Source organism: Loxodonta africana, chromosome 10 (genome assembly GCF_030014295.1).
Source record: "Loxodonta africana isolate mLoxAfr1 chromosome 10, mLoxAfr1.hap2, whole genome shotgun sequence".
NCBI lineage: Eukaryota > Metazoa > Chordata > Mammalia > Proboscidea > Elephantidae > Loxodonta > Loxodonta africana.
Window position 1 is genome coordinate 63,491,918 of NC_087351.1, and position 25,412 is coordinate 63,517,329.

The following is a 25,412-nucleotide window of genomic DNA, read 5'->3' on the forward strand; positions in this document are numbered from 1 at the left end:
ATTGAAAATCAGTTATTAGTTATTTTCACATCAGCTTTTATACTTATTTCCAGGTACTAGAATCAAAATATGGAACGCTCCAGGAAATTGGAGCCCTTGTCCATTGCTACTGGGAATGCAAAATGGTACAGCTGCTGTGGAAAACAGTTTGGCGATTCCTCAAAACGTTGAACAAAGAACTACCTACGACCTAGCAATCCGAATCGTAGGTATATACCCAAAAGATTTGAAAGCAGGAACACAAACAGAAACCTGTACACCAGTGTTCAGCGTAGCACTATTCACAATAACAAAAAGGTGGAAACAACCAAAATGAGCAGATGAGTGGATAAGCAAAATGTAGTAATACACATAATGGAATACTACTCGGCTATAAAGAGAAATGAAGTCCTGATGTTTAACATGGATGAGCCTTAATATTTACTGTTCCCTGTGCCTGGCAAACTCTTCCTTGAGGTAGGTTGGTCGTCAGTCAGTCGAAGGAAAAGAAAAGAAACACAGATACAAAGATTCATACGTACGTGATTCGTTCCCTCTCATCATTCAGGTCTCTGCTCAAATATCAACTCATCAGAGGTGCTTCCTTTGATTACCCTGTATGAAATAGCATCCACACCAATACCTTATCACCATCAGCTCTCTCATCTACCCTGAGTTTATTTTTCTTCGTAGTACATATTGCCATCTATGTTACATATTTGTTTACTGTCAGTTTCCATTAGAGCAGAGTATTCTGTTCAGTGTGGTATCTTCAGCACCTACAACAACACTTGGCACATAGTAGGTGTTTCAGTGCATATATGTTGAATGAATGAACAAGTGAGCAAAACAAAACAGTGGACCTCATTTCATCAAAGGTATTCTGATATCACTTTTAAGATATAATTCCAAAATTATCTTACCCATAGTATTCATATACTTAATTCTGTTGTTCAGTACATCGTCCCATGAGATAGACATGAGAGTTGCCCATCAGGTACTTGGGAAGCAGTGACAATACCATCATCTTAAGCTTCTTGACAGTGAAGTAACTAGATGGTGAGCACCTCTTCTAGTGCTTTAGCGTTCTGCTTTTCAGCAAGTTAATATTACAGTGCTGTGTGTAACTTGTACTTAATAAAAGTGTAATGATTAAATCAGGAGAGAGAGGTCTCTGAAATCAAGTTTTCCAAGGTAATTATTTGCCTTGTTTTTGTTAAGGTAATAATGATACCATATTGACTATTGTAATGTGACAATTACGCTTTCCTGATAGTAATCTTCTTGTCAAATTATCATCTTTTCACTTTTTTTTAGCGTGATAGTCCCAGAATTGAGAATTCTTCTTTGCCTGCATCCAAAATGATTCTATATATTGTGGGTAGGAAATTTCTGGTGACCTAGTTTTTTTTTTGTTTTTAAACATACTTTTTCATTTTTAGAATAGTTTTGGATTTACCAAAGAGTTGTAAAGACGGTACAGATAGTTCCTGTATACCTCACATCCAGCTTCCCCAATTGTTAACATCTTACATGATTTTAGTATATTTATTACAACTAATGAACCAGTATTGATACACTGTAACTAAAGTCCATACTTTATTTGCTGGTGACCCAGTTTTAAAGCTTGTTTCACACATTTCTAAAAAATGGAAATCAGTGTTGGATGTACATGGGTAACAGCTTCTTGATTTTTTTTTTTATTATTGTACTTTAGTTGAAGGTTTAGAGAATAAACTAGTTTCTCATTAAACAGTACACATACTGTTTTATGACATTGGTTAACAACCCCACGACATGTTAATACTCTCCCTTTTCAATCTTGGGTTCCCTTTTACCAGCTTTCCTGTACCCTCCTGCCTTCTAGTCTTTGCCCCTGGGCTGGTGTGCCCCTTTAGTCTTGTTTTGTTTTATTGAACCTCAGGAGTAAATTCATTACTGAGCTAAAAGGGTGTCCGGGGGGCCGTACTCTCAGGGTTTCTCCAGTCTCTGTCAGGCCAGTGAGTCTGGTCTTTATTTTTGAGTTAGAATTCTGTTCTATGTTTTTCTTCAACTCTGTCTGGGACCCTCTCTCGTGATCCCTATCAGAGCAGTCAGTGGTGGTAGCTGGGCACCATTTACTTGTACTGGACTCAGTCTGGTGGAGGCTGTGGTAGTTGTGGTCCATCAGTCCTTTGGACTAATCTTTCCCTTGTGTCTTTTGTTTTCTTCATTCTTCTTGCTCCCAAGGGGATGAGACCAGTGGAGTATCCTAGATGGCCACTTACAGGCTTTTAAGACCCCCCAGATGCTACTTACCAAAGTAGAATGTAGAATATTTTCTTTATAAACTATGTTATGCCAATTGAGGCAGATGTTCCCTGAGACCATGGTCCCCACAGCCCTCAGCCCAGCAGTTTGGTCCCTCAGGGAGTTTAGATGTGTCTATGGAACAGCTTCTTGAATCTTAAAAGAAATTAAGTACCTTTGCAAACATGGGTGGGGGGTTGGGAAGGTGAAGGAGGTGCAGTGGTAGAATTCTCACTTTCCACGTGGGAGACCCAGGTTTGATCCCTGGCCAATGTACCTCATGCAAAGCCACCACCAATACGTCAGGGGAGGTTTGTGTGTTGCTATGATGCTGAACAGGTTTCAGTGGAGCTTCCAGACTAAGACTGGGAAGAAAGACCTGGCAACCTGCTTCCAAAAATCAGCCAAGAAAACCCAGTTGATCACAGTGGTCCTATTCTGCAGTACATGGGGTCACTGTGAGTCAGGAGCTGACTATATAGCAGCAAGCAACAACAATTTTGTAACCAATGGGGCCTATCAGGAAGTAAAAGACTCATAGTGTGGGTTTAAAACTAGAATGGGGGAATTTTATAGCTCGGAATATTTTATTTGTACATTCGTTATTTATACTAGAGTGAATTGGGTATTGATAAAGATGGCAGGGTGGGGTTTGATCACTATTACTGCTGTTTTGTGTGGCCTGGAAAATATGATACTACAACATGGTTTGTTGTTCGTAGATAATCTTTTCTGTCATTGGACAGAAGAGGGCCGTCCATCCTGGAGTAAGAAATGTGCCCTCCGGGGACTGAGTCGGGGCTTAGCTTTAGCTAAGTGGCTCAGAGGCTTATTTTTACGGTTTATATTGGTGTAAATACAGCCTGTTTCTTTTCCCTATGACTATCTTTTATCCAGTCTAAGATTAGAATTTATACTGGAGTGTATTAGAGATATGGTTATTTGTTGTTTCAGTGGAACCTTTTACTCAGATTTGATGCTGTCTTGAGTAAAGTAAAAGCTTAATCCTGTCCCTCTTGCAGGGGTTTTATAGTTTGGCATCCGCAAAGCAGAGAAAGCAGCAGTGAAGCAGCACTCCTTCTTGTAGACTCTGCTTTTATTGAATTTACTTCAATAATCTTCCTCTAATCTTTTTTTGGTACTATATTATTTGAACCCTAAAATAAATTAAATTACACCCAAATCAATATTGAAATTATTTTAATGAAGCTCTGGAAACATCCCATATCTCAGAAAATATTTTTTTTCCTAGTTTATTTTTTTAATTCTAGAAAGTAGGTCAGTAGAAATATCCCCTTTAATTGGTTTAATAAGAAGTGAAAAATGATAGGACTAGCTGAATTTGAAGTATAGATTTAAATAACAAATATACTGGGATTAATATTTAAGGGTTTGAATTTAAATAAGATGCATTTAATCATAGTTTATAATTTCTTCTTGAAAAGATTTTATGTATCAAATGGAAGACCTGAGTGTTGGAGCGTATCAATACATAGAGAAAATATCTACCCTGAGATGTAATATCTGACCTACCACCCATCTATCAGTTTGGTCATGTTGTGGTGGTTTGCATGTTGCTATGATGCTGGAAGCTATGCCACCAGTATTTCAGGTATCAGCAGGGTCACCCATAGTGGACAGGTTTCAGCAGAGCTTCCAGACTAAGACAAGAAAGGAAGGTCTGGCAATCTACTTCCAAAAGTTAACGAATGAAAACCCTGTGGCTCACAATAGAATGTTCCCGATATAGGTTGGAAAAGCACTCAGAATACACTGGCTGCAACAGTGGATTTGAGCATACCAATGATTGTGAAGATGGCACAGAACCAGGCAGCGTTTTGGTCTGTTGTACATAAGGTCACCAGAAGTTGGAGCTGACTTGATGACAACTAATAATATAATATCTGACAAGGAAATACTTTTAGAATTGTGTTTCTCAAATGGTAAACCTATGAATATTATTTTACAAGACTTTAATAGGTATGCCTTGAGAAGAGTATTCTGTGCTCAAGTAACTTTGGGAAATACAGAGCTAAACAAATTTAAGAAATTTCCTGCAGGACTTCTCAGAATCTTTAATGCTTTCTGAATTTCCAAGAGATGTTTTGTATAGGGTACAATGCTTTCCAAACTTACCCTGGACCGCCTAGTAACATTTCTCAAGAGAATATTCTGAATATATAGATTTGATCTGTTTTAAGAATTTATACCTTTGAAAATGTTGAAGATATTTATTTTTCAGTTATGGTAATGATGTGATATCATTCACATATGTTGTTATTGTTAAACCAAAAAAAGCCAAACCCACTCCATTCGAGTCGATTGCAACCCATAGCAGCCCTGTAGGACGGAGTAGAACTGCCCCACAGAGTTTCCAAGGAGCGCCTGGTGGATTCGAACTGCCAGACTCTTGGTTAACAGCCATAGCACCTAACCACTATGCCACCAGGGTTTCCTTGTTGTTGTTAGGTGCTACCAAGTCAGTTCCAACTCCTAGTGACCCTTATACAGCAGAACGAAACACTGCTTGGTCCCACGACATCCTCACAGTCATTGCTATGTTTGAACCCATCATTGCAGCCACCGTGTTAACCCATCTCGTAGAGGGTCTTCCTCTCTTTCACTGACCTTGTACTTTACCAAGCACATTGTCCTTCTCTAAGGACTTGTCCCTCTTGGTAACATGTCCAAAGTATGTGAGATGAAGTCTCCCCATCCTCACTGCTAAGAAGCATTCTGGCTGTACTTCTTCTAAGACAGATTTGTTTGTTCTTCTGGCAGTCCATGGTATGTATATTCAGTATTCTTCACCAACACCATAATTCAAAGGCGTCAATTCTTCTTCAGTCTTCCTTATTCATTGTTCAACTTTCTCATGCATATGAGGTGACTGAAAATATCATGGCTTGGGTCAGGTACACCTTAGTCCTCAAAGCGACATCATTGCTTTTTAATACTTTAAAGAGGTCTTTTGCAGCAGACTTGATTTCTTGACTGCATTTCCATGGGCGTTTATCGTGAATTACATATCCAGTTCTATACCTTCAGAATATTTTTCCGAATCAAGGTGTTATATCCAGCCCTTGGAGAAAATTTTGGCACTGGCCTCCAGTAACCTCATGGAGGTGACACACTTGCTACAACCTAATGTGAAACAATTGTTATTATCCTTTAAGAAAAGCAGAGTACCCCTAAATGGGCTTTTTGGTCACCTTTCTAATAAGGAAATACTGTATGAAAGATTACCATTTATTTCGTCCTAGTTTTGGATATTTCCTTTGTGGATGGTATTTGTACTTTAAAAAGAAATACTAGATTATGTTTACTCATTGTGCCATCTAAGTTTTCTCTCTTCTTCTTTACATTAACTTATAGACATTTAACATTAAGAAGGAAATAGGCCAAGATTCTGTCTCATTTATATTTTGATTTAATCTATTAAAACTATAGTTTTAATAGAAAATTTCATATTCCTGGAAATCCTCTTTTGCTGTCTTACAAATACAGCTGACAATACAAGAACACATTAACAATGTAAATAATTGCTAATGGTTTAAGAGATGACTAGTCTTAAGATCTTGGTTGAATAGTGTTGTGTTAACAATAACATGAAACAGTAGACACACTGATTAAAAGTAGGAAATATCTGCTACAATTTTGGAATTATTCTGGAAGTTCTTGCCAGTGCAATAAGACATAAAAATAAAAAAGTGTGATTACTGAAAAGTAAAATTTTCATTATTTGCCAATAAAATTATATACATCAAAAACTTGAGAGAAGTTGAAAAGTAAAATTAATATGTTTAATAAACTGATTATATATGAAATGTATCCAAAATGCACAATTCTTTTATATACAAACATGCCTTGATGTATATATGGTCTTGTTTTTTCTATGTATTAACTGATTGGTTAGATAATAAATAAAAAGATTGCATTGTCAGGTTAGAGAATCAGGAAGGAGTAGTGCTATAAAAATTTAGGAAGAATAAAATTGTAAAGAGGGCTTAACAGCCATGCTAAATGTTGCAGAAAGGTCAATGAAAGTGAATCCCATGGAAATGACTGATGGTTTAGGGATCATTGGCTTCCTTTGGCAGAGCCAAGTTATTAAAGCAAACGAAGTGAAAGCCAGACTGTGTGGATTGAAGAATGAATGTAATGTAAGAGCCAAGACATTTATTTGAGTTTGATGATAATGGAAGTGAGAAAGAGAGGGAATGAGTATTTCGTTGTTGTTGTTTTATTTGCTGATCTTCAGAACCTTCGTTATCTCCCGCTTGAGACTGGAAACTCCTGAAAGGCAGGGTCTATGTTTCCGTGAGCTCCGCCAAGCATAGTACTGCCATGAGTGTGTGAGGCACTCATTTGGCTTTAAGTTTAATTCGTGGCTGTGAGTGAAAGGTTGTAAAACAGTTGAGGGTGCACAAAATACGTTCCATTGAGTTCTTATTTATTAAACTAGGCAGCTCTAACTTTTGATACATGTGCTGTAGTAGGTCATCTGTCACTGTGTCAACAAGGGCAGTTGTGCTGCTGCTCTTCTCAGTGTCTACCCCACACCAGTCTTACTGCCTTTATTCATGGGCCTTCTTTTGGGCTTCTTTACAGCTATGAAACCTACACAGTCGAACACCATGATGCTTCTCCAGTACAGCATGTGATGAAGAGGAGAGTTTGGCTTCGGAGTGCTCAGAAGCTGAGCAATTACCGAGGACTCGGAGCTCCACCCTGACCACTAGAGAGCCCATAACACAATGAACAAATTGAACTTCCATAACAACCGAGTCATGCAGGACCGCCGGAGTGTGTGTATTTTCCTTCCCAATGATGAATCTCTGAATATCATCATAAATGTGAGTAGATCCAACTTTGTTGTTACTGTTCTTAGTTGATTCCAATTCATGGTGACCCCATGCGTGCAGACTAGAACTTCTCCATAGAATTTTCAAGACTGTGACCTTTCAGAAGCAGATTGTGCAAGGTCTTTCTTCCAAAGCACCTCTGGGTGGGTTTGACCTGCCAACCTTTTGGTTAGTAGTTGAGCACTTAACCGTTTGTGCCGCCCAGGGACTCCTAGACCGAACTTTAGAAATGTTTAAATATTTTGTTCCCACCAGTGACTACATTCAAGTTATGACTTTTGGTTAAGTGCAAAATCCTTGCAGAATGAGACCAGTAACATGGTTGTAGAATTGGTGTGTTAAAGTAGCCTGCACATATTTTACAGAACTATATGGAATCAAATTGACAACAGCAATTCAAAAAGTTAGATAGAACGTTTAGGGGGCAGTGAATTTATGTTAATGGAAGAGGAAGAACTTGGAAAAGGTGGGCGAGAATGGTTATACAACTTAAAGAATGTAATCACTGTCACTGGATTGTACACGTAGGAATTGTTGAATTGGTGTATGTTCTGCTTTGTATATTTTCAACAGCAACAAGTGAAATAAATTATATATTAAAAAAAACAGTGGCTGCAACAGTAGACCTGAACATACCAATGACTGTGAAGATGGTACAGGACCAGGCAGCAAAAAAAAAAAAAAAAAAAAGGCCTGTAGAGGTATAACCTTAAAATTATGGCTTATAGCAGCTGCCCTTAATATTTCCTTGCCTGGTGTAAAATTAGAGAATTCTGGTTACTATCTTATAGAAAAACTTTTTATTGAAATATAATTTTTATTGAAGTATAATTTAAATTTGCTTTTTAAATGTTTTTGAGTTACCACCCACACACATGAAATGGTAATAATTGCTAGTTTTATATGTGTCTTGATTGTAAGTTTGAACAATAGCCTAAGCCTAGCCAATTTAAAGAATTAGATGCCTAGGTTGTGCATTTGACTACTAAGATGTTATGTATGTTTCATGAACCAGAGTCAACTCTCTCAGTTAACCTGGGCATTGAGGAATATCATACTATTTATTTTAACTTCTAAAATTTGCTTGTAGCAAAATATAGGAATCTTAGGTTTGCTGCACTGTGAATTTTGACATATGTGTATACCCATGTAGCCACCATCTAGCTCAAAATAGAGCACACTTTTTAGCATCCCAGAAAGATCTTTTGTGACCCTCCTAATCAGTAATCTTCACTCAAAGGGTAACAGTGATTCTGACATCTATCACTATAGAGTAGTTTTGCTTGTTTTGAATTTCATACAGGTAAAATTATGTGGTATGTTCTCTTTTGAGTCTGGCTTCTTTCACTCAACATTTGGCCTATGAGATTCATCCATGCTGTTGAGTCTAACAGTGATTCTTTCTTTTTCATTGTTGTGTGATAGTCCAGTGTGTGAATATGCCCAGTTTATTTATCTATCTACTGTTGATAGATATTGAGTTGTTTCAAATTTTGGGCTATTACAAATAAAGCTGCTACAAACATTTTTGTGGATACATACATGTATACATTTCTGGGTATAAACTCAGGAGAGGAAATGTGCATTACTGGGTTTAGCTTTGGTAGAGACTGACACTTTTGTGAAAATCAGTGTCATGCCTAACATTTTTTAATCCCTTGTCCTGTTGTTGACTTGTATTCTGTCTTTCACTGATTATATTCTGATGGAATTATAGAAAATACTGCCTTAGTGAATGCCTTGAATTAGTTTTGTTTGCTACATACTGTTTTAAAACCAATTGCTCCGTAAAAGAATATGGAAAATGTTATTCTGAATATATGTAACATTTAAATAGCTTCATGAAAAATTTAGGTAGGAAAAGGGACTACTTAATATCGTAATTATTTTGGCTTTATTCTGACAGTCCCCAGAGTTTTTTTATTTACTAATGTAGCCTCATGTTTGCTCATAGGGATTGTCTGAGCGTCAGACCTGCCTACTGGATGAACTTTATCACCTGTTGAGCAGGATTTCTAGTGATTAACTATATTCCTGCCCAGACCACCTGAAGTTATTTTTACATAAGTGAAGTGGTAGGCTGTTATTTTTGCAGCATTTTTTTTTTAAAGCCTAGTGAAAATTGGCAACATATCTCCCCCCACCCCCACCCCAGCATGGGTTTTGGCAAAATAAATTAAAATGTAATTCTACTTCTATGCAAGAAATTGCTATTTGAGTTTTTATACAGTTATATAAAGAAAAACTACTAAATTTTAAAAATACACGTAATCCAGGCCATATAGCACAAACAAGAAACTTCTCTCATTTCCACTTCTGTTTTTTCACCCTGTGGAATACGTATATGTGTGTGCATGTGTGTGTGAATATGTATAGGATATGGAACAAAACCTTGCTAACCTCGGATGAGTGGAGGGAAGACTAATCTGACTTAGCGAGAGAAGTACTGGGAGCTGGCTTCAATTTTCAAAGAAATTAATTTGTACTAAAATTCTAACCGAAGGTGATAATTGGGAAGAATGGATTGGAAGATATCCAATCCGTTCATTCCTACAGATGAATGGTTTTAAAAAGTGAATGTACATCAGAATTACTTGGGGAGCTTGTTAAATATTCAGATTGTTTGACTCTATTCTTTGGAGATGCTGGTGTAGTAAGTTTAGGGTGGGCAAAGGAATCTGCATTGTAAAAAGATCCCCTAAACAGATGCTGTAGGTACTTTAAAATCTTAAGCCAGACAGGTGAAGGCTTGCATGCCAGCACCAGCTCATGTCTTCCTCTATCCAGAACTATATTTATTGGATGATGTTTCGGCGTTATGTCAGTGGATTAGCCCTTCAAACAATACATGATACATACTAAGCAGAAAGTAAATGTTGGTTGTTGTTAGTAATAATAATAATGTAATCATCATCATCATTGTTGAGAAATGTTTTAAGATTATTCATGTTTTGATTCTACAACTTAACTATTTTGTGACCTGTGGACAAGTTGCTCACTCACGTATAAAAGCAACATGCCCAGTATCTAACACATATTAAACCACAAAACCAAACCCAGTGCCATTGAGTTGATTCCGACTCATAGTGACCCTACAGGACAGAGTAGAACTGCCCTATAGAGTTTCCAAGGAGCGCCTGGCAGATTCGAACTGCCGACCCTTTGGTTAGTAGCTGTAGCACTTAACCACTATGCCACCAGAGTTTCCGAAAACTTTGTTGTCTTTGAGTCAATTTTGACTCATAGTGACCCTACAGGGCAGAGTAGAACTGCCCCATAGAATTTCCAAGGAGTGTCTGGTGGATTCAAACTGCTGACCTTTTGGTTAGCAGTTGTAGCACTTAAACACATATTAGGCAGGCCTGTCTGCCTTCCCTTTATGAAGAATGATTAAGGCGCTTTATGGTAGTGAAAGGACATTGATGTACTTAAAATAGACAGACCTGAATTCAAATTCCATGTCTTGAATGGCTTTCGACCAGTTAATTAAACCTCCCTCAGCCTTGACATCTTCATCTATTTTCAGCACGAGAATAATACCTATGCTGCAGGGTGAGTGTAAGATCTGAGGGTTATATATATTTAGTGCATAGCCTAATTCCTGACGCATAGATAGTGGCAACTATTGTTAGTTCCTAAGCAGAGATAAATTTTATACTTCTTCAATTTCTCTCTTTTGCCGAATTAGGGTAATTATCTCTACAGGATGATCAGAACTATGATCATGAAATCTGAAGCCATATATCATCATTGTTAAAGCAAGTTTTAGAGTCACAGGGACTTAGGTTGAAACCCCTACTCCGCAAGTTACTGCGTGACCATAGTAAGTTATTTGATATTTGTTATGAGTTGAATTGTGTTCCCCTTGCCCCTCAAATTAGGTTAAAGTCGCAATCCCTGTACCTGTAAATACGACCCTTTTTGGAAGTTGAGATTTTTTTTTGAATGTCAGTGAGATCATATCAGAGTAGGGTGGGTCCTGAACCTAATCATGTCTTAGTGGTGTGTTGTGAAAACAGCAGAATAGATACAGATACAGACATACATAGGAAGAAGAGACCATGTGAGAAATCATCTACAAGCCAAGGAATGCCAAGGAATGCCTGTGGCTATAAACAAGGAGGGACCCTCCCCTAGAGCCAGTGCCCTGATTTGTACTTCTAGCCTCCAAAACTGTGAGAAAATAAATTTTTGTTTTTTAAAGCCCCTCCCTTTGTGGTATTTTCTTAGGGCAGCCCTGGAAACCTAAGACAATATTTTTACTTCAGTTTCCTCCTTTATAAAGTGGGAATAATCCTACCCTCCTCACAGAGACATTGTGAGGATTTTAAGATATACATAAAGCACTTACTGGCCTATGACAAACACTTAGTAAAGTAGTCCTTGTTTTCATTTCTTTGAACTGTTCGGTAATATACTTAGGGTACTTTGTTAATGAAACTGAACTTGAGAGTCTAAACCCCTTGTAGGACTCTAAGATTTTCTTATTCCAGCCCACATAGTCTCCTCTGCCATCCCCAGGTAAGTGGTTAGACCAAAGGAAGGACTGGGTTAAATAGTATGGAGGGTTCTCCACTGCAAGGGTCCATCTTTTCTTACAAAGTATTATCTTTGTATTCAGAAAACAGCAGTTGATGTTTGTATGATTTTAGAGTAACAAGTTAACTGTAGCAAAATCATGTCGTTAATATTTTAGTTTTTTTATAATTTCTAAACACTTTTTTAAACCAAAAAAGTTTGTTCTCTGACAATTATAGTTGATAGAATGCCGCCTTTCTGTATAGGGAGTTGATTCAGTGCTTGGTTATATTGAATTCTCCATGAGTTGCACCAAAAAACAAAAAAACAGTTGCTGTAGAGTTGATTCCAACTCATGGTGACCCCATGTGTGTCAGGGCAGAACTATGCTCCATAGGGGTTTCAACGGCTGATTTTTCAGAAGTAGATCTCCAGGCCCTTCTTCCGAGGCACCTCTGGGTGGACTTGAACTGCCAACCTTTTAGTTAATAGCTCAGTATGTTAAACGTTTGCACCACTCAGGGACTAGTAAAAGCAAATGATAATCTCATATTGGCATTTCCTTATTAGGAAGATGACCATGAAGTCCACTCAGGAGTATTCTGCTTTTCTTAACGTAAAAGATAATAACAGTTGTTTCGGGTATTAGGTTGTGGCCATTGTGTCAACCTATGAAGTGATTGGAAGTCAGTTAATAAATCGTTGCCTTTCTCCAAATGGAGTTAACTTAGTGCTTTGGGGCGTACCCCAGCACTTTGGTCATTCCGAACTCTCCGTGAGTTGCGTTAATAGGGACTATTTTGAATGATTTTAATCATCAGATAAATACTAAATATGGGAACTTGAAAAATTTTGCTAATGAAATGTTTTGGATGACATAAATTGGGGCCAAGATCTAATACCTCTTCACTAAGGCTAGTATGGGTCTCTGTGAGTCAGAATCAACTCCATGATAACTAACAAAACAAGGCTAGTGTGAGCAATTGTTTTCTTTTCTCTGGAGCATATTTTAAATATTCTTGCTTAATACCAAACCACTGACATATAGGATCAAATGTTTTTATTAAAAATTTCAATATAGAGCATTTTTAGATATTGCCTTAAGTCTTATCCTTAATACCACTTACTGTACAATACTTTAAGTTCCCATTTCTCCTGAAGTTTAAAGAATTTTAAAAATTTCACGATCAGCTAAAATGTAGTCTTAAAGAGTCATAACATGCAAATTCTGGAAACTCAAGACTGTTTTCACAGCAGGTAAGACTTCAAAGTCACTTTGATTATGTGTCAGCTTGGCTGGGCCGTGAGTCTCAGTGGTTTGGCAGTTATGTAATGATATAATCTGACAGTTGTATAAAGATGTAGTTATCCTCCATGATGTGATCTGATATGATCAGCCAATCAGTTGTAAGGGGAGTTTCCTTGGAGGCATGGCCTGCATCCTATATATATATATATATATACACACAGATACACACACATACGTTCTTGCAAAGCTCACTTGCTCTGGATCCTGCTTCTGGCTCGTCATCATTTGACCTCCAGTTCTTGGGACTTAGGCCAGCTGCCTGCCTTATTGTCTCCCAGTCTTGGAATTCATCAGCTTCCATATCCTGTGAGCCAGCACACTTTGTCTTACCTGCCAGTCTTGGGATTTATTTGCCTCTGCAACCTGTGAGCCAGCAACCTACCATCGTACCTGCCAATCTTAGATTCTTCAGCCTCTGCAGCCCGTAAGTCATCAGCCTACCATCTGACCTGCTGATCTTGGGTTCGTCAGCCCCTGCAGTTGCATGAATCAAGAGAAGCCTCCAGCCTGACACCTGACCTACAGACTTGGCACTTTCCAGCCTCTGCAACCACATGACCCATTTCCTTGATATAAATCTCTCTGTATATGTGTCTATACGCTTCACTGGTTTTGCTTCTCTGCAGAACCTGACCTAAGACATTTGATACCAGGAGTGGTTCTAGTGAAGCAAAATTGTAAGGGCAAGTTTCCTAAATTGGTTCGCAAGCCTGACTAGTCTTAAAGGCACCGATGACTCTGCTCCAGTAGTAAAGAGTACACTGTTAATCCATGGCATGAGGTGGCAATATTAATACACAGAATGTCAACACCAGTAAATCAAGTATCGATAAGAGGTGAGGCTGTAGGTGATCGCATGTTTGATACTTTTCTACAATTTTGTCAGAATGAGAAGCTGATTGGTTGGTCCTACTTTCGCTAGACAAAGTGGTGAAATAAAGACATGAGCTCAGGCTTCAGAATCACAGCTCAAGCGCCGCATAAAAGACCTCAAAGTTGCCACTTTTGCCCCAAAAGAAAACCTTATTTCTTGTAGTAACAGAGCTGATATTGCTGAAGACCAAACCCAGAGTCTTCTCATAAGAGTGGCTGAATTACAATGCCAATTGAATTCCCGACCATGAATGGTGTCTGAAGTCAAAGTGAGGGCACTGATAGGGAAGAAACAGGATCCTGAAACTTGGAATGGGAACATATGAGCAGATACTCAGGAAGTTGGGGACACTGAGCCCCTAAATTTTTTTTTATGAGAGTGACTGTTCATTGGGGAAAAAGAAATAATCAGACTTTTTGGCGATTACTGGATACTGGATTTGAACTGACACTAATTCAAGGCGAGTCAAAACATCCCTGTGGCCCCCAGTCAGAGTGGGGGCATATGAAGATCAGGTTATCAATGGAGTCTTAGCTCAGATTCATCTCACAGTGGCTCCAGGGGTTCCAGAACTGATCTGTAGCGATCTCCCCAGTTCCAGAATGCATAACTAGAATAGATATACTCAGCAACTAGCAGAACTCCCACATTGGATCCCTTACAAATGGAGTAAGGGCTGTTATGGTAGCAAAAGCCAAGTGGAAGCCATTAGAACTGTCCCCACCTAGAAAAATAGTAAACCAAAAGCAATACCACAGTATTGCACAGTAGAGATTACTACCACCATCACGGACTTGAAGGATACAGGGGTGGTGATTCCTACCACATCCCTATTCAACTTGCCTAGTTGGCCTGTGCAAAAAACAGATCTTGGAGAATGACACTGGATTATTGTAAACTTAACCAGGTGGTAACTCCAATTGCAGCTGCTGTTGTAGAGGTCGTTTCATTACTTGAACAAATTAATACATCTCCCAAACCTGGTATGTTGCTATTGATCTGGCTGATGCCGTTTGCTCAATTCTGGTTTTGAAAGAACACCACAAGCAGCTTGCCTTCAGCTAGCAAGGCCAGTAATACACCTTTACTGTCCTCCCTTAGAGATATATCAGCTCTCCAGCCATGTGTCATAATTCAGCTTGCAGGTACCCTGATCACCTTTCCCTTTCACAAGACATCACACTGGTCCATTACATTGATGACATTATGCTGATTGAACCTGGTAAAAAAGAAGTGTTAATGATTCTGGACTTCTTGGTAAAACATTTGTGTGCTAGAGGGTGGGAAAATAATCCCACAAGATTTCAGGTGCCTTCCACCTCAGTGAAATAACAACAACGGCCTTCTAAAGTGAAGGATAAATCATTACATCTCCTACATCTAAAAAGGAGACATAAAGCCTGATAGACCTCTTTGGATTTTGGAGGCAACATATCCCTCATTTGGTTGTGCTACTCCAGCCTGTTTATCAGGTAACTCAAAAAGCTGCTAGTTTTGAGTGGGACCCAGAAAAAGAGAAGGCTCTGCAACAGGTTCAGTCTGCCACGCAAGCCACCCTGCCCCTTTGGCCAAATGACCTGGATGACCATGTGGTGCTTTTAGTGTCAGTGGCAGACAAGGATGCAGTTTGGAGTCTTTGTCAGGCCCCTATTGATGAATCACAGCACAGAACTGTAGGATTTTGGAGTAAAGCCCTGCCATTCTCTGATGATAGCTGCTCTCCTTTTGAGAAACAGTTTTTGTGTTGTTACTGGGCCTTAGTAGAAACTGAACGCTTAACCATGGGCCACCAAATCACCATGTGGCCAGAGCTGCCCATCATGAACTGGGTGTTGTCAGACCCACAGAGCCATAAAGTTGGACGTGCACTGTGGTACTCCATCATTAAATAGAAGTGGCATGTACAAGATCAAACCCAACCAGGATCTGAAGGCACAAGTAAGCTACATAAGGAAGTGATCCAAATGCCCATGGTCTCCACTCATATCATAATACCTGCCCTCTCCCAGTCTGCACCTATGGCCTCATGGGAACTTCCTTATGATCAGTTGACTGAGGAAAACTCATGCCTGGTTTACAGACGGTTCTACGTGATATGCAGGCAACACTCGAAAGTTGACAGCAGCAGCACTGCAGCCCCTTTCTAAGACATTTATGAAGGACAGTGGTAAAGGGAAATTCTCCTGATGGACAGAACTTTGAGCAGTGCACCTGGTTTTTCACTTTACTTGGAAGGAGAAATGGCCAGATTTGCAGTTGAATTGATTCATGGGCTATGGCCAAAGGTTTGGCTAGATGGTCAGGGACTTGGAAGGAACTTGTTAGGAAAATTGGTGACAAGGAGGTATGGGAAAGAAGTATGTGGATAGACTTCTCTGAATGAGCCGAAGAAGTGAAGATATTTGTGTCTCATGTGAATATTTACCAAAGGGTGCCCTCCACAAAGGAGGATTTTAAAAATCAAGTGGATAGGATGACATGTTCTATGGAAGCCACTGATCTCCTTTCCCCAGCCACTCCCATCATTGCTCAATGGGCTTATGAACAAAGTGGCCATGGTGGCAGGGTTGGAGGTTATGCATGGACTCAGCAACATGGACCTCCACTCACCAAGGCCAACTTCACTACAGTCACTGCCGAAGGTCCAAATTGCCAGAAGCAGAGACCCACACTTGGTCCCCTGTATGGCACCCTTCTTCAAGGTGATTAGCCAGCAACCTGCTGGCAGGTTGATTACACTGGACTGCTTCTGGCATGGAAAGGGCAGTGTTTTGATCTTACTGGGATAGACACCCTGGATATGGATTTGTCTTCCCTACGCACAATTCCTTTGCCAAAACTACCATCTGTGGACTCACAGAATGCTTTATCCACCACCATGGTATCCCATACAGTATCACCTTGGATCAAGGGACTCAGTTCACAGCAAATAAAATACAGCATTGGGCCCATGCTCATGAAATTCACTAGTCATACCATGTTCCCCCTCATCCTGAAGCAGCTGGCTTGATAGATCGACGGAGTGGCTTTCTAAAGACAAAATTACAGCACCAGCTAGGTGGCAGTACTTTGCAGGGTTGGGGCAGCGTTCTCCAGGAGGCTGTATATGCCTCAAAGCAGTGTCTAATATATGGTGCTGTTTCTTCCAATAGACAGGGTTCACAGTTTCAGGAATCAAGGCGTGGAGATGGGAGTGGTACCACTCATTATTACTCGTAGTGACCCACTGCAAAATTTTTGCTTCCTGTCCCCGCGAGCCTAAGCTCTGCGAGTCTAGAGGTTTTAGTTCCAAAGGGAGGAATGCCCCCACCTGGAGACACAACACGAATTGTATTGAACTGGAGAATAAGAATGCCACCCAGCCGCTTTGCGCTCTTCATGCTTCTGGATCAACAGGCAAAGAAGGAAGTTACCATATTGGCTGTTATGATCAATCCTGGCTTCCAAGGGGAAATCAGATTGATGTTGCATAATGGAGGTAAAAAAGAGTATGTCTGGAATATGGGAGATCCCTTAGGGCATTTGTTAGTACTATTATGCTCTCTGATTGAAGTCAATGGAAAACTACAGCAACCTAATTCTGACATGACTACTAATGGCCCAGACCCTTCAGGAATGAAGGTTTGTGTCACCCCACCAGAAAAAGAACCACAACCAGCTGAGGTGCTTGCTGAGGTTAAAGGAAATATGGAATGGGTGGTGGGACAAGGTAGTTCCAAATACCAGCTATGACCACATAACCAGTTGCAGAAATGAGGACTGTAATTGTTATGAGCATTTCTTCCTTGTACATGTGCATCAAATATTTTTGTTTTCTTCACTTATGAAACGTAAGTTATAAATGGGGCAAGTGTGTTTTCAGTTGCATGCACGTTTTATCACGTTAGGTGCAAGTATGACTCTGTAATTATCTTTATTTAGAGATTGTGTATGGTTTAAGGAGAGATGTGTACAGATGCCAGGTTGACAAGGGGTGGACTCTGATGGTTAAGGTTATGTGTCAACTTGACTGGGCTGTGATTCTCAGTGGTTTGGCAGTTATGTAATGATACAGTTTGGCAGTTATGTAATGATTTGATTTGGCAGTTATATAATGATGTAGTCATCCTCTTATGATGTGCTCTAATGTGATCAGCCAACCAGATGTAAGGGGAGTTTCCTTACGGGTGTGGCCTACAGCTAGTATATAGATGGATGTCCTGGCAAAGCTCACGTGCTTGCTTTGGATCCTACGTCAGACTCATCATCATTTGGCTCTGGTTCTTGGGACTTGAGCCAGTTGCCTGCTCTATTGACTACTGTTCTTGGGATTTGTCACACTCTGCATCCTTTGAACCAGTGCTGTGCTGTCTTACCTCCTGATTTTGGGATTCATTGGCTTTCGTAACCTGTAAGCCAGCATCTTGCCCTTTTACCCGCCAATCTTGGATTCATCAGCCTCTGCAGCCTGTGAGTCGGTGGCCTGCCTTCAGACCTGCCAATCGTGGGTTCATCAGCCCTTGCAGTTTTGTGAGTCAGGAGAAGCCTCCAGCCTGCTGCCTGACCCACGGACTTGGGACTTGCCAGCCTCTACAACCATGTGGGCCATTTCCTTGAGATAAATCTCTCTGTATATGTATCTGTACAGTTCACAGGTTTTGGTTCTCTAGAGAATCCAGACTTAGACAGTCACAGCCTTTTTTGATTATAGTTTTTAAAAAAGAGTACAGTACTTACTTGACAATCGTTAAAGAGCTTTATCAGGCTCCAAATAACTTGGTTTAAATTAGCAGAAAAATACTAATTATATGGAATCTGTAGAGGAAATAGTGTACAACATTATTTCAACAACAGTTAAACAACCTTACAACATAGTTTATTTTATATATATTTAATTTTGAACTTGGAATTTTTCTGTTTGTATTGTGCTTTATCCTTGCTGTTTTGTGTCCTACATTTTTAAGTACAAACTAGGTTTGTACTTAAGTGATACGAAATTTTAATTCTCAAATTTGTAATGTATAGTTAAATGTAGGAATTTTATGTAACATTTAATATTTTCTCCTTTTATTTTTCATTCTATTTATCTAAGCTTATTTCTAAAGTAGAATTATGGCAATATGGAGCTCAAAATCCAAAGTATTGGAAATAACATAGGTGTTCTATAGGACAGAAATCAAGGATTTCAAGTGGGCTGAATCAGGTAGCCGTACACAAAAAATGATAATGATTTCCCATTGTCAAATGTGTTCTCCCAGTGGCGTTGGTGGGTTTGCATTGATACATTTTTCCTAAATTCCTTCTTGACAACATTTATAAAAGTGTTTGCTTGGTAGGTCAGGGTGTAATCTGTAGTCATGAAACAGAGGTAGGTGAGGAGCCTACAGGGGAATCAGACTTCTGGCTCTCATTCATCAGACATTTATTTACTGAGTACTTCCTATATATCCTGAACATAAAGTAAAACAATGTCCTAGTTTCACTGAGTTCCTGGTGCTTCTAAGCAGCTGAGTTGATGGCTACTCTGACCTTAAATATCTTTCGTTCTTTCCAGTGAATAAGGTGCTTCAGTTGGTTCCCATTTAATAATGAATGTGGAAAAGAACAGTATACCTATTTTTCTTACTGCAGTTGGAATTATCACCAGTTCCGAAATGTTTGGCTTTCAATTTTTGAAGGACTTTGGCATGTTTTTATTTTCTAAATCTGAGTTTCATATTAAGGTGTAAGAAAGCATCATTAATTCAGAGTTAACTGACTTAGAATTTATAGTAATTAAAATGTAATTGGTATCATTATCATTTAAGAACAAATTTGCAAATTAATAGTATAAATCAGAGGGGAAACACCACATGCTATTTTTACAATTCATTTGATAAACTATTAAATTGCACATACTTTAATATATATATATAAATATATTGTAATACACAAGTGAGTACAGTTGTGAGTTTCTGTCTTGTCACTGTTGGTTATATGACTTTACATTTTCTGGGTTTTATTTTCTACTTCTGTAAAATGAAGAAATTGACCTGAGTGATCTCTTAAATTCAATCCTAATTCTAATAAGCTTTGTTGATTCTGAATCACCAAATTACTAAGCAGAATTACCAAAAAAAAAAACCCAACTTCATTAAACATTTGAGAAAATTTTTAATCTGTATCTTTTAAAAACTATTCTGTTACGTATTTAAAATGCGATGACTTATTCAGAATAACATCCCCAGTATTCCAAATTAATATAGTTTTGTTACGTGTGAATTATACCAGACTCAGAAAAGGAATCTGCTTTAAGTATTAAAAAGATATTAGACAAAAGTGATTTATTGCAATAAATAAAAGCTAGGCATTCACTCATTGTGCAGTATGTGAGTATTTTGTTTAGACTATCAAGAGGAAAACTTTTCTTGAAAAGATACTTGCCAAGTTAATACTTTTGATAATCTGAGTATTAGGCTGTTCTGGGTATACTGTGAAAAACTCATTTATTATACACCATGGTTTTAGAGTAAGGCCTTGTCCATGTGCCATAAGATTTATGAGTCTTGTGTAAGATTGTACTGGTACTTCATTACTATGTTGTAAAAATTGGTATTGTGATAATCATTATTGAAACACAGCCATAAATTAAAGTGATTTCCATAAACCAGTAGTTATTTTGCTAGTGTCAGCTTGCCCTTTCAAGATGTATATTTATAATACATTAAATTGTCTAATTGTGGCTTTTTGTGAGGACTTAATTGAATTGTTATTTCAATTCATGCTTTTTTTTCCCCCTACAGGTTAAAATTCTATGTCATCAGTTGCTGGTCCAGGTGTGTGACCTGCTCAGGCTAAAGGACTGTCACCTTTTTGGACTCAGTGTCATACAAAGTAAGTCTCCAGTCCTGTCACTAGTGATTTCACCAAACTGTCTCTGAGGAAATGACATTTTATAGCTGTAACTTAAATCGGACATGCTGCTATAAAATTGTGATTGTCAAAAAGCCTGTATAAGTGATCATAATTTTTAGTCTGGTATTCGTTTTTAATCTCAACTATTGTATATTTCTTACAACATTTAGGGTTTTATATCAGATATTAAATATAGCTTGAACTTAAAAAATCATTCTTCAGTAGCCTGGGTTTTATGTGTTTGCAACTAATCAAGCTTGATTTTTGTTTCATTGTGTTCAGGCAGCAACTGGAGCTAGTAAGAAAATATCCTGGATATTTTCATAATTTAATTTGTTTTATGATTTTTAACACTAAAGAAATCTAAACATAATAAAACTGACATTTCCTTATTCAAGATCTTGTGCTGTTTACTATATAACAAAATGATATATTAATTCACTCTGATTTTCTGTTTTTCCATTAGTACCCCTTGCCTATTTTTTTAGTCAGTATGACTTGGAAATATGGGGTCAGTTTCTTCTGTATGCTTTATGTGGAGAAGATTTTCAAGTAAAGGCTCCAGATAAGCTTTCTCCCCACCTCCCCCATGCATAACTCCTCAGTCAAAGTTCCTAGGACTTATCTGTAGCCATTCTCTTTGAGCTTTCTTCTTTCAAATCATGTTTTTAAATTTCTCTTAATTAATTTCATCTTTTAGATGCCCAAAAGCTTTCATATCTCTGGTCAGTTTATCAAGAAGACCCTTTTTTGAAATGTATTTAATCATATTTTATACTTAGATTTGAATTATTCTGTTTGATTTAAATTTAAAATCTTAAGAAATCTTGAGAATCTGGTCAATACTATAAACTGCTTAGGTCTGACATGTTGGGAAGTGTATCATGATCAGTTGATAAATAAGGTCTTCCCTCTGCAAGATGTGAACCATTTTCAGTTCCTTTTTAAGAGAAACTGGGCAACATGGAGTAGAGAACACATTAGGACCCTATGAGTCAACCATTTGCTCTTCAGTTTCTTCTTGTAGTTAAAGCAATAAAAACACAAATGCTGAGCTCCATCCTTGTGTTAATACATACCTCCATGATTCTTTCAAAGAAGGGGCTAGGAGCTATAAGATACCCAACAGATTGTAAATAATTTTTCTTTTATTATTCTATACTCATAGTTAATTCTTTTAATTACAGCTATAGCCAGACTGTTGATCCTTGTTGTTCAACAAGTCAGTCCAAGAAGACAAGTTTACAGCTTCCTTAGGTTTCAAAATAAAAGTTTTTTAAGATGTCCTTTTTAAAAGAGAGATTGTGGTGTCATGAAAGAATACTGGAATAAGAATCAAATGACCTGGCTCTAATTCTGGTTCTACCACTAACTAGCTGCCTGGCTTTGGACATATCATTTGATTTCTCTCGTCTTCAGTTTTCTCACATGCCAAATGGAAATTACTTCTGTACCTGCTTTGCAGGATTGATGTGTGCATGGGAATTCTTAAAGCTCTGGCCACACTGGCAGGTGGTAGAGACATAGTGGTAGTTTAAAAATACGTAAGTGTTCTTGTGGTGAACAGTCTCAATTCTACTCACTATGCTGCCTCTTCACATGGGAAATCAAACCGAACTATAAATCAGATTCATCAGGAAGGTTGTCTGGTCCTACCATTTTGTGTTTAGTCAGTGAGAGATGGGAGATGGTTTTAGTTGACCTGATTAATGAATTTAAGTAGTATCCTTTTTTTTTTTTTTTTGTCTTTCGGCCCTCTTTCTTATTTATGATTCAAATTGGTTGACTTAATATACCATTTATATCATGGTATTTTTCCAGTCAAATCCCAGGATTTAGTCAGAAGTTAACAGTGTAGTGAAGTTGTTATCCTTGGAATAGTAAATGAACACACTTCCCTTCTAAAATAAGTACATTTTACCTTTTTCTACAGAGCCTTCCGTGGGGTGGAAACCCTGATTGCGTAGTGGTCAAGAGCTCTGGCTGCTAACCAAAAGGTCGGCAGTTCAAATCCACCAGGTGCTCCTTGGAAACTCTATGGGGCAGTTCTACTCTGTCCTTTAGGGTTGCTATGAGTTGGAATTGACGTGATGGCAGTGGGTTTGGTTTTTTTGAGTTTTCCATGGGGACAGAGGATGTCGCCTTAGTCATGGTTAGGAAATTAGAGAAAAAGGAATAGCTTTTTAGAAAAGATTTAAAACATTGTACAAGATAAGAGAATATTAAATATATCATGGACTGCCCAAAGAAGGAACAAATCTGTCTCGGAAGAGTTGCAACCAGAATGCTCCTTAGGAGCAAGGATGGCAAGACTGCGTCTTACATACTTTGGACATGTTGTCAGAAGAAATCAGTCCCTGGAGAAAGACATCATGCTTGGTAAAGTACAGAGTCAGCGGAAAAGAGGAAGACCCTCAACAAGATGGATTGACACAGTGGCTGCAACAGTGGGCTCAAGCATAATGATGATTGTAAGGATGGTGCAGGACCAGGCAGCTTTTTGTTCTGTGATACATAATGTTGCTATGAGTCAGAACCAATTTGACAGCACCTAACAACAACAACAAGATAAGAATGCTGAAGCACCTCTTTGAAAGTTGTCATGGATTGAATTATGTCCCCCCAAAAGTATGTGTATCAACTTGGTTAGGCCATGATTCCCAGTATCGTGTGGTTGTCTTCCATTTTGTGATTGTAATTTTATGTTGAGAGGATTAGCGTGGGATTGTAACACCACCCTTACTGAGGTCGCCTCGCTGATCTAAGGTAAAGGGAGTTTCCCTGGGGTGAGGCCTGCACCACCTTTTATCTCTCAAGAGATAAAAGGAAAGGGAAGCAAGCAGAGAGTTGGGGACCTCATACCACCAAGAAAGCAGCAACATTCTGTGGACTCAGGGTCCCTGTGCCTGAGAAGCTCCCTGACCATGGGAAGGCTGATGACAGCGACCTTCTTCCAGAGCCTACAGAGAGAGAAATCCTTCCTCTGGAGCCGACACCTTGAATTTGAACTTGTAACCTACTGCTTGTAACCATTTCGAGAGGTAGCATATGATCAGGAACCAATGGTACTGAAGGAAGAAGTCCAAACTGCTCTGAAGGCATTGGTGAAAAACAAGGCCTCAGGAACTGATGGAATATCAATTGAGATGTTTCTACAAACGAATGCAGTGCTGGAGGTACTCACTCGTCTATGCCAAGAAATATGGAAGACAGCTTCATGGCCATCTGACTGGAAGAGATTCATATTTATGCCTATTCCCAAGAAAGGTGATCCAACCAAATGTGGAAATTATAGAACAATATCATTAATATCACACGCAAGTAAAATTTTGCTGAAGATCATTCAAAAACAGCTGCAGCAGTATATCTACAGGGAACTGCCAGAAATTCAGGCCAGTTTCAGAAGAGGACGTGGAACCAGGGATATCATTGCTAATGTCAGATGGATCCTGGCTGAAAGCAGAGAATACCAGAAGGATGTTTACCTGTGTTTTATGGACTATGCAAAGGCATTCGACTGTGGATCATAACAAATTATGGATAACACTGCAAAGAATGGGAATTCCAGAACACTTAATTGTGCTCATGAGGAACCTTTACATAGATCAAGAGGCAGTTGTTTGGACAGAACAAGGGGATACTGATTGGTTTAAAGTCAGGAAAGGTGTGCGAAAGGGTTGTGTTCTTTCACCATACCTATTCAATCTGTATGCTGAGCAAATGATACGAGAAGCTAGACTATAGGAAGAAGAACGAGACATCAGGATTGGAGGAAGACTCATTAACAACCTGCGTTACGCAGATGACACATCCTTCCTTGCTGAAAGTGAAGAGGACTTGGAGCACTTATTAACGAAGATCAAAGACCACAGCCTTCAGTATGGATTGCACCTCAACATAAAGAAAATAAAAATTCTCACAACTGGACCAATGAGCAACATCATAATAAACGGAGAAAAGATTGAAGTAGTCAAGGATTTCATTTTACTTGGATCCACAATCAACAGCCATGGAAGCAGCAGTCAAGAAATCAAAAGCCACATTGCATTGGGTAAATCTGCTGCAAAGGACCTTTTTAAAGTGCTGAAGAGCAAAGATGTCACCTTGAAGACTAAGGTGCGCCTTACCCAAGCCATGGAATTTTCAATTGCATCATAGGAATGTGAAAGCTGGACAATGAATAAGGAAGACCGAAGAAGAGTTGACGCCTTTGAATTGTGGTGTTGGCGAAGAATATTGAATATACCGTGGACTGCCAGAAGAACAAATAAATCTGTCTTGGAAGAAGTACAACCAGAATGCTCCTTAGAAGCAAGGATGGCAAGGCTGTGTCTTACATACTTTGGACATGTTGTCAGGAGGGATCAGTCTCTGGAGAAGGACATCATGCTTGGCAAAGTACAGGGTCAGCGGAAAAGAGGAAGACCCTCAACAAGGTGGATTGACACAGTGGCTGCAACAATGGGGTTAAGCATAGCAACGATTGTAAGGATGGCTCAGGACCGGGCAGTGTTTCATTCTGTTGTGGGTAGGGTCGCTATGAGTCGGAACCGATTTGACGGCACCTAACAACAACCTACTAGGCGGTGAGAAAATAAATTTCTCTTTGTTAAAGCGATCCACTTGTGGTATTTCTGTTATGGCAATGCTAGATGACTAAGACAGAATTTGATACCACGAGAGTGGGGTGCTGCTCTAACAGATA

The 25,412-nt window shown here is 38.9% G+C and overlaps 1 protein-coding gene across 2 annotated transcripts in view; it reads left to right on the top strand.

Moving 5' to 3' along the window:
* The window catches only part of FRMD6 (FERM domain containing 6), an 89,390-nt gene that overhangs the window by 28,367 nt on the left and 35,611 nt on the right, over positions 1-25,412 (top strand). For both annotated transcript variants that reach the window (XM_010588633.2, XM_003408601.3), the window contains exons 2-3: positions 6,880-7,124; positions 20,596-20,686. In XM_010588633.2, coding sequence (XP_010586935.1) covers positions 7,026-7,124; positions 20,596-20,686 — 190 coding nt within the window. In that variant the 5' untranslated portion in view covers positions 6,880-7,025. The remainder of the gene's footprint in view (positions 1-6,879; positions 7,125-20,595; positions 20,687-25,412) is intronic.